Below are 12748 nucleotides of genomic sequence, written 5' to 3'. Positions count from 1 at the left end.
AAGGGCCTGTTGGTTGATGAGAAGCTCAACACGAGCCGGCAATGTGTGCTTGCAGCCCAGAAAACCAACCATATCCTGGGCTGCATCAAAAGCAGCATGGTCAGCAGTGTGAGGGAGGGGATTCTCCCCCTCCGCTCTGCTCTCTTGAGACCCCACCAGGAGCACTGGGGCCCCCGGCACAAAAAAAGACATGGACCTATTAGAACGAGTCCAGAAGAAGGTCGTGAGGATGATCAAAGAACTGGAGCACCTCTCCTCTGAAGGAAGGTTGAGACAGTTGGGGTTGTTCAGCCTGGCAAAGAGAAGGCTCCGGGGAGACCTTACAGCGGCCTGCCAGTACCTAAAGGGGGCTACAGGAAAGCTGAGGAGGGACTCTTTGTCAGGGAGCGTAAGGATAGGATAAGGGTAGTGGCTTTAAACTAAAAGAGGGTAGGTTTAGGTTAGATATAAGGAAGAAATTCTTTACTCCGAGTGTGGTGAGGCACTGGCACAGGCTGCCCAGAGAAGCTGTGGACGCCCCATCCCTGGAGGGTTCAAGGCCAGGCTGGATGGGACTTTGGGCAACCTGGGCTGGTGGAAGGTGTCCCTGCCCATGGCAGGGGGTTGGAACTGGGTGGGCTTTAAGGTCCTTTCAGCCCCAAACCATTCTGTGATTTCAGGACCTAACGTCCAGAACACAGAGGAATATATTCATCAAGCAGAGCAACCACACGTCTCCCAGTGGTGGCAGTAAGTGAGAAAGGAATACAGCTTCACATTTCCTGAAATGATGCTCTAACCATCCAGTCACTGGAGCAGAGGTGGAGAGGAACCAGCACCAAGCTCTCTTCTCTCAAGCATCCTTCACATCTGATCTTTCAATTTTCTATCTTGTTTGTACACAACCACTTTGTTTTACAACTAAATCAGTTCCCACTTGGCCTTTTTCAGGCAGATAATGATAAACCTCTGGCCAAACTGCAAGATTACTAAAACCTAACCGAAGGTGAAAGGGTCTTAAGTGTTTAAATTACTCAAGCATCTTGAAATTTGCCAACATCTTTTCTTCTGGGATTCTTAGTGATGTAACACTTGGGATTCCTGTTCTCTGAGAGTATCCTCCCAGTTCAGGACAAGCCTCCTGTTTGTAATCTAGCATTTAGTTAGAGCACAGACTGCAGTTTCAAGCTGCAGTGCTATTCAGCACCTTTGACGAATGACTGCACTGCACAGCCTATGGCAGGAAGCAGTCCTAGGTGGCAGAGATGCTCTAATCCACTTTTATAGCACTGAGGGAACCTGCCAAAAAAACACATCGTGTGTGATCAGCAACTGAATTCCACACATTTTAAAAATGACTTTCTCATGCAAACCCCTTTTCCTGCATTCCAAATGCAGTTTCCAGACATTTAAAATTTGCTTAGCCCCCTTAAGCACATGGAGAGTGTCCTCTGTTGCAATTCTCTACTTTTGCTGCAGGCTTTTAACAAAGGCAATTCATCTAGATTGTCCCTTTCCATACGTGCCCTGTAAGGAAACGCTGGCCGTTTGCAAAAGGCACAGTGTGTGTGTGTGGATTGCTTTGATCATAACAAGACTGGCCCACGATAACCATCTGGAATCTACACAGATATTTAGTGCGATTGTTTATCCGACTTTATGATAACATTAAACGGTGACCTCAAAAACAATTGCCACAATATTTTCAAATCACAGCCCTCAATGCACTCGGTTATTCTTTACGCACACAAGTACATGCATCCATACACGATGTTCCCAGGAGAAATTCCAGTAAGCAGCGATAAAAACAGAACAAATCCACTCAGGCTAATAATAAAAAGCTTGTCCTGGAACATGTTATGAAGCTCTTGCACGGGGCAAACTTTCTTTGAAATCACATGGATATCCAGTTCCTAGAGCAAACATACTGGAGGCCAAAACACAAGTTTGCTTCAGGTTTCTTTTAGTCTGCTTTCCAGAAAAGTTTACCCAAGCAGGAGAGAACATAAACACTGAAGCAAGAATAGCCTACTCCTAAGGCAAACCTCACATGAGCTAAAATCAAGCACTCTGTGAGCTCCACTAACAGGCTTCCCACCAAAGGTCTTTACCAAGAGTAAACAGATTCACAGCCCTCTTGGCCATAGTTAACAGCTCCCTCCTATCAACGATATTCAGACTTCACCCATTTCTCTTTACATCGCCCAGAAACGACATCACTCTCCGTGTTGGTTACTCCCGTGGTTAATCACTGGTGGGGATAAAAGTATGCATCAAAAAATGACATTTGGTTTAGGGTGGCTTCAAATCCTAGTAACTGTTTACAGGTTCATTCTCTGGACATACTTCAACAATACCGGCCGTCTCCCCCCCTTCAAGTTAACTGGTTCTTTATGTCTCTTCCCTCGCCAAAATAAGCAATGGCTTGGGTTCAACCCCAAGGAGATCACAAGCAACTGAAATCAATTATTTCCAACTCTCTGCTAAATATCTCTCTGATAGCATCAGTTATCAAAAACCAAGATCATGAACACATTCCCTAGCAAAGAAAATTAAATGTCCATGTTTTCTCCACAAAGACAAACCTTAGGTATTGCTCTTTAAGAGAATATTGTCATTTGGGAAGAATTGCATATACAGCAATTGAGAAAAATTAAACTGGGACCTAAAATTCTCCTCTTTTAAAGATGCTCAGTTGTAACCATAATATATTATAACAGTACGTGATTTTTTTTTTTTATCTAGATGAAATTAAAATTGGAAATAAAAATATTTGACTCAGCTGGCAAAAGTTCCATTTAATTCCATTAGAACATCGCCATCTGAACCACAAACATGGGGCGTTTGATAACACGTTTAACTAAACTCCTTCATATAAAGCCAGGAAGCGAGTACAGATGAAGCTGTACTTGAGCATACTGACTTTCCACTTGAGAGCTTGGGTATTGGTTGTATTTTAGTAACCGTGAGATGGAGTGAGTAGCCACAAGTTTTTTGCATCACTTCAGGACACACGATAAGGGCAGAATCCCACCCAGTGGCAGGACAATAACTGCATTTTCACAGCATTTGGAAGCTAGAAGTGAATCAGTGTAACCTTTACTATGGATTTTACATCACTCTTCAAGGTTCAGAAAACCGCTGAAGTATTACAAAAATACCTGAAAAAAAATAAAATAAATAGAAAGAAATTATACTGAATCTTTGCCATTTTATATTATTTAGCAGAAGTTGAACTACTTCCTGAGCACTCAGAAGCCAGACACTAGCTATTTAAGTCCCAGTTCATGCACACAAAATCAAAACAAAAGCTGTTGGAACTAGCTGAAATATAAATAGAAACCAGTGCTGCGAACTAGTTAAAATAACAGAGGTGAGTGCAGTGAATAATCAGTTTGGATGTATTTTCTTCTGAACTCCTATATTTATGCAAATATGTAAAACAGCAAAATTCTAGTAGTTTATCTGGGATTATGTATCATAACACATAAAACAGCGGGGTTTCCTTAATCTTTAAATCACTCGTTCAATGGTCTGTTGGGCCAGCACTAAGATGTTAATACTGCTAACAAATATGTATAGGGGTTTCCAGAGATGTTTCTTCTCGTGTTATTAGAAAACTGAGTAACAAATGCGTTACTGTGATCCCGATCCACTCACTGACGTCAACACAAAAGACACTGCGAACTGAATCTGTCAAGAGAATGACTTATCCTCCTCGCCGAGGTGGTCTTTCTTGGGATGACTAGCTCAGTGTAGTCCTAGTGAGAGAACGCATTCAGGAATGGGACACCCTGGACCTAGAAGTTCAAGTGGAGGTTTCTAACAGAACTCAAAGACATTCTCTCGATCCAAGTCTCCATCCAAAAAATCTGATTAACGCCTGGCAGGCTGACAAGGTAAACAAGGGGAAAGAAGCTATTGGCCGGGCAAATTAGCAGGGAAGTTCACTGGTTTCAAGATCTTCCACTGCTGACATTTTCCAGTAAAGCTCTCTTTGGTGCCTAATTTTGAAGCAGTTCCACACACTGCCTTCCGAAGCCCCCACTTGTCACGGACCTGGACTGGATGGGTGGTGGGCAGGAGAGGGAACGGTGAGCATCCCTCCACTTTCTCTTCCTGCTATAACACCTTTCCGTTCAGTTCAGGGCCAGTAACAGGTTCTTGCAGCAATTCCAACAGCCCAAACTCTGAGAAAATACAAACACCCTACTAGATAAACAAGTGGGTCTTTTTTCCGTTCCAATGCCTATTACTCTTTAGCGTGCTCTGCTGACACTGCTGTCACTGTTCCAGTGCATTTTCTGTATTAAGGATGGAGGCCGACTTCTCAGAGTTGCTAATCTGGCACTGCTCTTGAACATTAAATTAACCTCATATAGAGCCAAAGGCCGATGACATCAGTGAAAAGAAACACATTGTTCACAAAGACTCCAAATGGCTGGCTGGAGATCTTCACGACAGGACTATAAATCGGGACTTGCAGAACAAGTTAAATGCAAACAGTGCTTCAGAACACAGCAGGGGGTGATGGGCTTCAAGTCCATTTACCCTTCTCTCTGTAGTCACTGGGAACTAAAAAAACTTCCATCCAGAAGCAGAGCAATTTTTATTTGTTAATTCACTGTATATGTAACTAAGAATGAAGTGAGAATTGGGAATGCACAAGAAACGTCCAATCAATCTCCTCAAACATGAAGCTGGTAAAAATAATTTCTACTTTTTACTGCTTTGGTTTGGAGTTAGCTTAGAGCAATCCCTTAGAAAAAGACTATGAAAATGTCAAATCAAAATGTTTCTTTCTGTTAAATAAACTGCTATTATATCCATCATGCATCAATCTACGATTTCAGTTGCTTCTGAAGAAATTAAATCCTCAAGACTAGTAAGTTAATCCTTATTTTTTCCTAGGTTCTGAACAAGCTCCTTCCCCTTCCTTCCAGGTTCTGTTCAAGGTTGTAGTTATGTGAATGCCCTAAAAACCATCCTCATTCCAAATAAACTAGCTAATTACTTTGTATTTAAGTTTACACATAGATTCTTCATTCTTAAAACAATCTTCTTCTAAGCTATAAATATAGCAAAACACTAAATTTTTGGCATCACACTTCAGGAAAATCTGCAGAGTTCTGGCTGACTGATTATATTTCTCGAAGTATGCTCGATAAGAGCTTGCTCTCTACCAAGTATGAAACTCCCCACAAGCACGACCTGCCAAAATCAGTCCCTTCTAACATCAATTATCTATAGAGACAGGAAAGTGAACACAGAAGCCACATTGAAGTGCATTATTTTGTTATAACCACCTAATATTCTTTTTTAACGTGCTTTTACTCTTTCTGTAATCACTCTACTGCCAATGTTGTTTCTTCAAGATGAATATTACCAACAGCAGGTTAGCCCCCACCATGTTCCATTTATGTGACTATCTATCACTCTGTGACTTCACGGCACTACAACATGCAGGTCTCGGCCTCAGCACAACAAACACAATGGGCAATGCATGCTAAATGCTGGATGGGTTTCCCTTTTTATACCCTGTGCTTTTGGTTCCTCCATTCCCCAGTGTATAACACAATATTTTGTGTGCTTAAATGGTTCCTGCCTGAGAAGCGATTTAAAATACATGAGTATGACTATGAAAGTAGCTACCCTGAGATCTGCATTCATTCTCTGGGTCATCACTTTTGAAAACAGTTCCTAACTTGCTGCCTCTTCCAATTTTCTTTCATCCTTTCCCCTGCCCTCTCCTTCATCATTCTTTCTGGACAGTGTCTTCTCTCAACTGGAGCAGGCAGCACCATGATTGAGAGGCCAGTACCTGAAACTTTGCCTCTTTTTTCCAGAAGGTAATTAGAATTATGGTCTTGAGGAGAAAAAAGGACAAAAATAACTCACAAGTCTACACAAAGACTTCATCTTCAAAACAATGCTTTAACGCTGGCCATCATGGCTACTGTGAACTAGAACTACTACGTTGCCAAACTGAAGTGCCTTCAAAATAATTTGCTTTCAAAATTCCAGTTGGCAGACTTTGTAACAGCAACACCAATTCATTGCTCTTGAACATCACATTTGTCTCTTGGGCTTTTGGTCACTTCCTTGTGTGAGGGTCTTCAAAGCACTTTCACAAGCAGTGTCCTCACTGCTACCTCTGTGAGGTTTGTGCTACGAAGAATGCCAGGGTTGCAGAGAGAGTAAACCAAAACATGGAACTTGTTTCTTTATTATACAGTGCTGGAGGAGGAAAGGAGAAAGGGATATAGCCTACAAGTAAGAGTATAGGGAATTCTTGTACATGAACAGTTAATTGTATTATTTCTCTGTGATCTCAGCATTTCCTGTCCTTGATCCCCCTAATCCCTCATAAACTAAGATTTTTTCCCTCTTCTGACAAACTTGCTCCTTTCAAACTACCATAACTCAGAAATCTTCTGACGGACATGTCCCAAGTTTAGCAGAAAAGCTCAATCTTTCTGCAACACAAACCTATCAATTTTGTAGCTGACCTTCTCCAAAAGCTCCTTTGATTACACTTACATAGCTCCAGCTTACTGCAGAGTTCTACTACGATGCAAATGTGACGTGCACAATTAGACACCACCAATATTCAACAGTAAGGCATTAAACCTGTCTGATCCTGTCAAATCACACATTACCTTCACGACTAGAAGCTTTCATTATGGTCTGTGTTGAGCTCAACAATCAGCTAGAGAGAAAACTTTGTCCTCAGAAATCATTTATCCGGGAGACCAAAGCCACCGCAGTGTATCAGAAAAGAGAGGTGTGTTTTTGTATATGTGAAACATAAAGCCTACCTCTTTCTCCTGGTCTTCCTGGTTGACCAGGAGTTCCTGGAAACCCTTGCATGCCTGGTGATCCTTGCTCACCCTGGGGCCCTGGAGCCCCTGGCCGACCTGGCTCCCCAGGAGGTCCTGCAATGGTTCGTGTTGAGACAGACTGGCTTGGAATCTGGTTCAGGATTGAGTTATATCTAGCCATATGACCTGTCAAGAGAAAAATGTCATCATTTTCAATTTGCAGTGGAGAATCTGGTTCAGTGAAATTTGAAAAGAGCACTGGCAGGTCCTCAAGGCTGTGGTCTGTCATGCTGGGGAACTTCAATAATGCGAAGTTGTGTGCTTGTTGATGGAGAAACAGCGGTTTAGGGAATATATAGAAAAGGCGAAGAACTATTGTGTAGAATCTCATTTCCTTGCTTTGATGTGGGGTTTTTTTTTGGTATTTTGTCTGTAAAATTTTCAAATTGTTACTGCAAAAGCTTCTGTATACTCTAATAACTTGGAGACAATTCGAGGTCTTTTTTTAGATATCTGATGGTAATGAGCTCTAGTTGGACACAAATTCAGCTGAACATAAATCTAGTTGGACCATAAATACTGACAGTCTAGCCTAAAATGGACAGATTCCCATGGATGCTCTGAAAAACATCATATTTATAAGCAATTGTGGCAGGAAGAGATGTATCCTAGATATAGGAGCATATGAACCATCAGTGTACTTACCCTGGATGAGTTGTTCACACACTTGACGAGCAACAGCACGCACCATTGCTTGGGACTGGAGATCACCCTGGATAACAAAAGCAGCAGTGTAATACTGTTTTACATCATTTCTGTCTTGAAAATGTTCAGTGCAATGAAAAACATTTATTATCCCTGTGAGATTATATCCTTGCAGATGAGAAAAAAGCTTAAGAAGTTTTGGGATTTCCCTGGTTGCCATTGGTGTTTTAAGCCAGCAAACAGAGGTCTGAGAAGATAACCCTAGTGAGAGATTTGGGAACATGCTTAATGCCACATATTTCTCACCTTCAAAATATTAATATACCTATATATAAGGCAATGACTGGAATAGAAGAAAGTTTGCCTGATTGCACAGGAGAAAACTATTGTGCCTGTAAACACAGAGAACAATAAATCATTGCAGAAAGCATTTTATAAAATACAAGGCCAGATCAGAAAAAATATGGCAGCTAACAAGTGAACATACTTACCCGCTCACCCCTTTCTCCCTTAGGTCCAGGAGCACCCTATGGAAAGATTCAATACAAAATTAATTCTTGTTTTGATCCATCTTAAAACTTTTAATCCCTAAATATCGTCTCCCTTGCAACATGAACAAAAACAAAGGTTTCAGGAAGCTATGTTAACAATAACGAATATACTTTTTCCATTTCAGTACTCATAAAAACATTCACCTTTGACAATTACATGGAGAATATATGACTTTCTCAGGGGTATGTCACATACTGAATTCTCTTGTTTAAAATGGCAGCAAGGGTAGGCCACCAGGAGACATACTTCTATGGCTCAAATGGGTCTAAAATTAGCATTGAATACGAAGAAGAGGAGGCTGATGGGAGACAAAAGTTTGTAACATTTGTAGACAATTTAGTATGACAGTCAAGATAATACTGTAATGCTGGTTAGGATCATTATGCATTGAGACAAGATATATGGGGCAGTTATGACCTCACCAATGGAGGTTTTGGGGATAGGCTAAATATCTCTCAGGAGCTCCTGAAGCAAGGAAAGGTCTGCATGAAGAGTTAACCAGCTGACTGATATGTGCTTAAAACATAGTTTATCCTACTCGGGGAGGGGAGGCAGATACGGACCTACAAAGACTGCAAGATTATTGTTAGGCCTATTTTATATTGCTCTATTTTGGGGAAAGATAGTGATTGAAATTCAATTAGTTTTCACCTACCTAGCTGTTTTTGTGGAACTACTAGAGTTTAAACATTTGCAGTAAAGGTCTTACATGGCTCACAGGAATATCTAGGAGATTTAGTTCAATTATCTGGAACATGTGTTTGGATATGAATTGAACAGGCAACATGTTATACATTGATAGTAATAAGTTCCATATCTCATCAAATCTTACTAGATTTCATGATTGCACTTAGAAACTATGCAGAATTGGGCATGAGGTTATTACCTTTGCTTACACATTATTAGTCATTTCACTCCCACTTAACCAAATAAATATGCTTGCCTTGGACTAGGTCTCCAAAGCAAACCGGATTTTGAAAAACATAAAATAAAATCTGTTTTACAAATCAAGTCAAAAGTATACACTGTCACATTCAGACACCTTTAAAACTTAAAGAGAATATTCACTTTAATTTGTGGGGGGGGGGGAAAGAGCACAATTCATAATTAATCAAGTGATCAAATGCTCAAATGTAACTACAAAATATATCTGAACCATTACAGAGAAAAAGAGGTCCACTGTAAATCTTCTAGCTCTGTCTTTTATGTAATTTATACACTCATTTTATAATTGGATTCCTTTCTTCTAGTTAAAATGTTTTACTTGAGAATAAATGAAATACTATTTGAAGGAAAAACTTAGGTTCTTAATACAGATTTTAGGTGTAGAGGGTGTAATTCTGAATGAAATTGCTGGTCAAACTTCCTGCAGCTGAAATTTATAGTGCTATTATAGAAAAAGCCCTGAACATTAGTCAGTTGCCCTGACGTAAACACAAAGTAATCACTAAGGACAGTTTTTTATTCATACAATATTTTCACAGTTTGAAAGTCAGAATAAACTTATTATGGAAATACTCAGGTTAATTAAAAGGCATACTTTAACTTGTAAAGCAAAGGAGTAAAAGGAGAAAGCAATGACACAGTGACCTCAAATTCATATACCGTTATGTTTTTACTTCTGTGTTTTAACCTTTTCTTTTGACTTTCTCTTACTTGTATTCCAAACATTGTATGTAAGATCAACAAATAAATTACATATGAAAAATGAACAAATACCGATATGACATTCTGATTAACTAGCTGCAAAAAGATCATAAGATATAAATCCTGAGAAGTTCTGAAAACAGTGAAGCCGTGATCAGAAACCAATCAATGCATAAGAGCAAATATGTTCATATTAATTTATTTTACTCACAGGAGCTCCAACATCACCTTGTGGCCCCTGGCTTCCTGTAACACCTGGAACACCTGGAGCACCAGGTATGCCCTACAAGGAAGGGAGAAAGAAAATACTTAGTGGTGGTGGCAATTGACATCCATGAGGCCCGTTAAGAGAAATAACTGTGATGGAGAGAATGTACACAGAGCAATATTCTTTCACTTAGAATTTAGGGACCATTTACAGTTGCACTGTTAAGCACAGGTACGTATTGAAAGAAGAAGGTCACACATTTTGTGGCAAAGTGTGATCCTTTACAAAATCCTAATGGCCAGTGGCTCAAATAAAAGGAAACTGAAGCAGACCATTTTTCTTTTTTTATACATTACTGAAATTGAAATAAATAAAAATTATCCTCACCAAAAAAAAAAAAAAAAAGGTTAAAAGTTCCATTTCTGAATTTCAGAAAAATTATTAAAGCTGCTTGCTGACCTCTACCTCCTTGGCTCCTGAGGAGCCAAATATTAGGAACCAAATGTTAGGCATACAGTTTTATTTATTCTATGCAATTAGCAACACGTGTCATTAATGGAATGACACAGAAAAGATTTGGAAAGTACGTTAAAGCTGTAAAACATTTTTAAAAAGCACTAAGTATTAATTTAATTTATGTACTGCCAGAAATTAGTATAATTTAACTGCAGCAGAAAAAAACTTTATCGACTGCTCCTTACCAAAATCATGGACATGGAAAATTTTTTAGTCCTGTCCTGATAGCAATCAAGGTAATTGCTGAGGAGAAGCAGCAGTGATCTAATCCAGCCTGTTGTTCAGACAGAGGTCTAGTGTGGAAGTGAAGACAACAAAAGCAGGGAAAATAGGGAGTATGAGACTACAACAGTGCTGAATTTGATCTTCATCAGGTTCTTTTATACCTTCTCCACGCAAAAGGAGAAATGCTACAAATGGTCTTTCTGTGGTCATAGAATCACAAGAGTCCTAAATTGCTAGTGTTTTTGTTTAATTTATATTAGTGCCACAAAAATTTCATGGGCTGCCAAGTTGCTCATACCATGTAACCTGTTCCTATCATCTGTTTCTAGACAAACAGGGAAAAATCTTATGCAATAGAATTTTCTCATTTCTGGTACTTCTTAATATTTAATAAAACATTTCAATAAATTCCATGAGGTACTGTGAATTACTACAAAACAATGGTTTCCATTCAGAGCTCAAAAAATAAGTTAGTCTTTTACAATTATTGAACTGATTTCTTCTGTTATTTTTTAATTTGGGAGCTTATTACTATTTCATTTTGTTAGTTTAGTATTCAGAAGGAGAGCAAAAATCAGGAGACTGTCCATGGGATTTTACTTTTTAAATATCTATTTATTGCAATCAGTACAAACTGTTATGTTTCCTGATCTGGCCAACTGTAATAAAACAACTTAATACTTCCAAGTTGTAGTGTATATTGTTTGTATTATAAAATCCTTTAAAATGGTAAAACGCAAACACAGGTGATTTTTCCACATTAACAACAAAATTCCAGGTCTGGATTTTGACACCCCTATCCAGATGATTTTGGACTTCATTTGATCTCCTTGAAAAGAAGGGGACTGTACTCAGAGTCAGCAGAAATCTGGGTGTTGGTTTTTCATATGCTATACCACAAATAAAATAGGTTATGCTTCAATATATCTGTACTACTCCACATCTTCCTGGTATATTTGAATTGTTCCTGACCAACAGGTTACCATGGACTGGGCAACCCAACAATTGTTGGGTTGACAGATAATTTCCCTTCAGATTACAGGAGGATAACACAGAAACCTTCTCCCTTGACTCAGTTGAATATGAGCTAAGTAAACAGCATGAGGCTGGAGTGAAAAAGGTATTTCCAGGGAGCCAGTGTGGTAGGTACATCTCCTAGACACAGAAAGTTCTGCCAATCGAAGACCAAAGATGGTGGGAGAAAGGACTAAGGAGTACATGTTACAGGAAAAAGAGCACCAAGAGCACAGCCCTGAGAAAAGTACTTGCGAAAAACTGACTTGTGTTGCGTGCTTTCTTAAACAGGAATGGATTGCTGAAACATGTCTAATCCTGTGACACTACTGCTGTGTTCAGGGGGATGCACAACTAGCCAGTGAGGGAAGTGACTGTTCTGCTTTACCCTGCACTGGTGCAGCCTCACCTCAAGCGCTGTGTGCAGTTTTGGGTTCCACAATGTAAGAAAGACATAAAACTAGTAGATTGTCCAAACAATTAAGAGCATGGTTGGGCACTGGAACAGGCTCCACTGGGAAGTGGTCATGGCAGCAAGCTTGCCAGAGGTCAAGAAGCATTTGGCCAATGTTCTCAGAAATAGGGTTTGATTTGTAGGTAGTCCTGTGTGGAGCCAGGAGTTGGATTCCATGATCCTTGTGGGAACCTTCCAACTTGGGGTGTTCCATGATTCTCTACGATTCTATGCATGGAGAATACTCAACACCACCAGCAGTTTTACCTAAGTTAAATCTGTCAAAAAGATATTAACCTTACCTAACCAGCCCAGCTGAGAAGGATGAGACTGATTCTGGAGACAACATATATCTTGCTTGGAAGGCAGAATGTGACTTCTGCTGTCTTTCTCGATTACTCTGTGAGAGCATTTGAATACCTGCACACACCTCCAGCCACAGCAAATCTGAGCAATTCACTTCAACTAGCAATCCTAACTGGAATTTCTTACAAAAAGAAATTCTTGCCCTAAATGTTAACAGCACTAATTTCCTTTATATAGTGCCATTATTTAGCTCAAGAACAAACTACCAATCTATTCGTGGAACAACTCTCCCTCCTTCCCATGGGAGACATTTTTTCTTGA

At 39.7% G+C, this 12748-nt stretch overlaps 1 protein-coding gene across 6 annotated transcripts in view; it reads right to left on the bottom strand.

Moving 5' to 3' along the window:
• The window catches only part of COL14A1 (collagen type XIV alpha 1 chain), a 126856-nt gene that overhangs the window by 5522 nt on the left and 108586 nt on the right, over positions 1 to 12748 (bottom strand). For all 6 annotated transcript variants that reach the window (XR_010828773.1, XM_066990694.1, XM_066990696.1 and 3 more), the window contains 4 exons: positions 9916 to 9987; positions 7997 to 8032; positions 7506 to 7572; positions 6798 to 6986 (listed from right to left, as the gene is read on the bottom strand). Coding sequence is in view for 5 of the 6 variants with exons in the window: in XM_066990694.1 (XP_066846795.1) it covers positions 6798 to 6986; positions 7506 to 7572; positions 7997 to 8032; positions 9916 to 9987 (364 nt within the window). In the remaining variant the exon portion in view is untranslated. The remainder of the gene's footprint in view (positions 1 to 6797; positions 6987 to 7505; positions 7573 to 7996; positions 8033 to 9915; positions 9988 to 12748) is intronic.

The sequence above is a fragment of the Anser cygnoides genome, chromosome 2, assembly GCF_040182565.1.
Source record: "Anser cygnoides isolate HZ-2024a breed goose chromosome 2, Taihu_goose_T2T_genome, whole genome shotgun sequence".
Lineage (NCBI taxonomy): Eukaryota > Metazoa > Chordata > Aves > Anseriformes > Anatidae > Anser > Anser cygnoides.
This window is presented reverse-complemented; position numbering and strand designations above follow the sequence as displayed.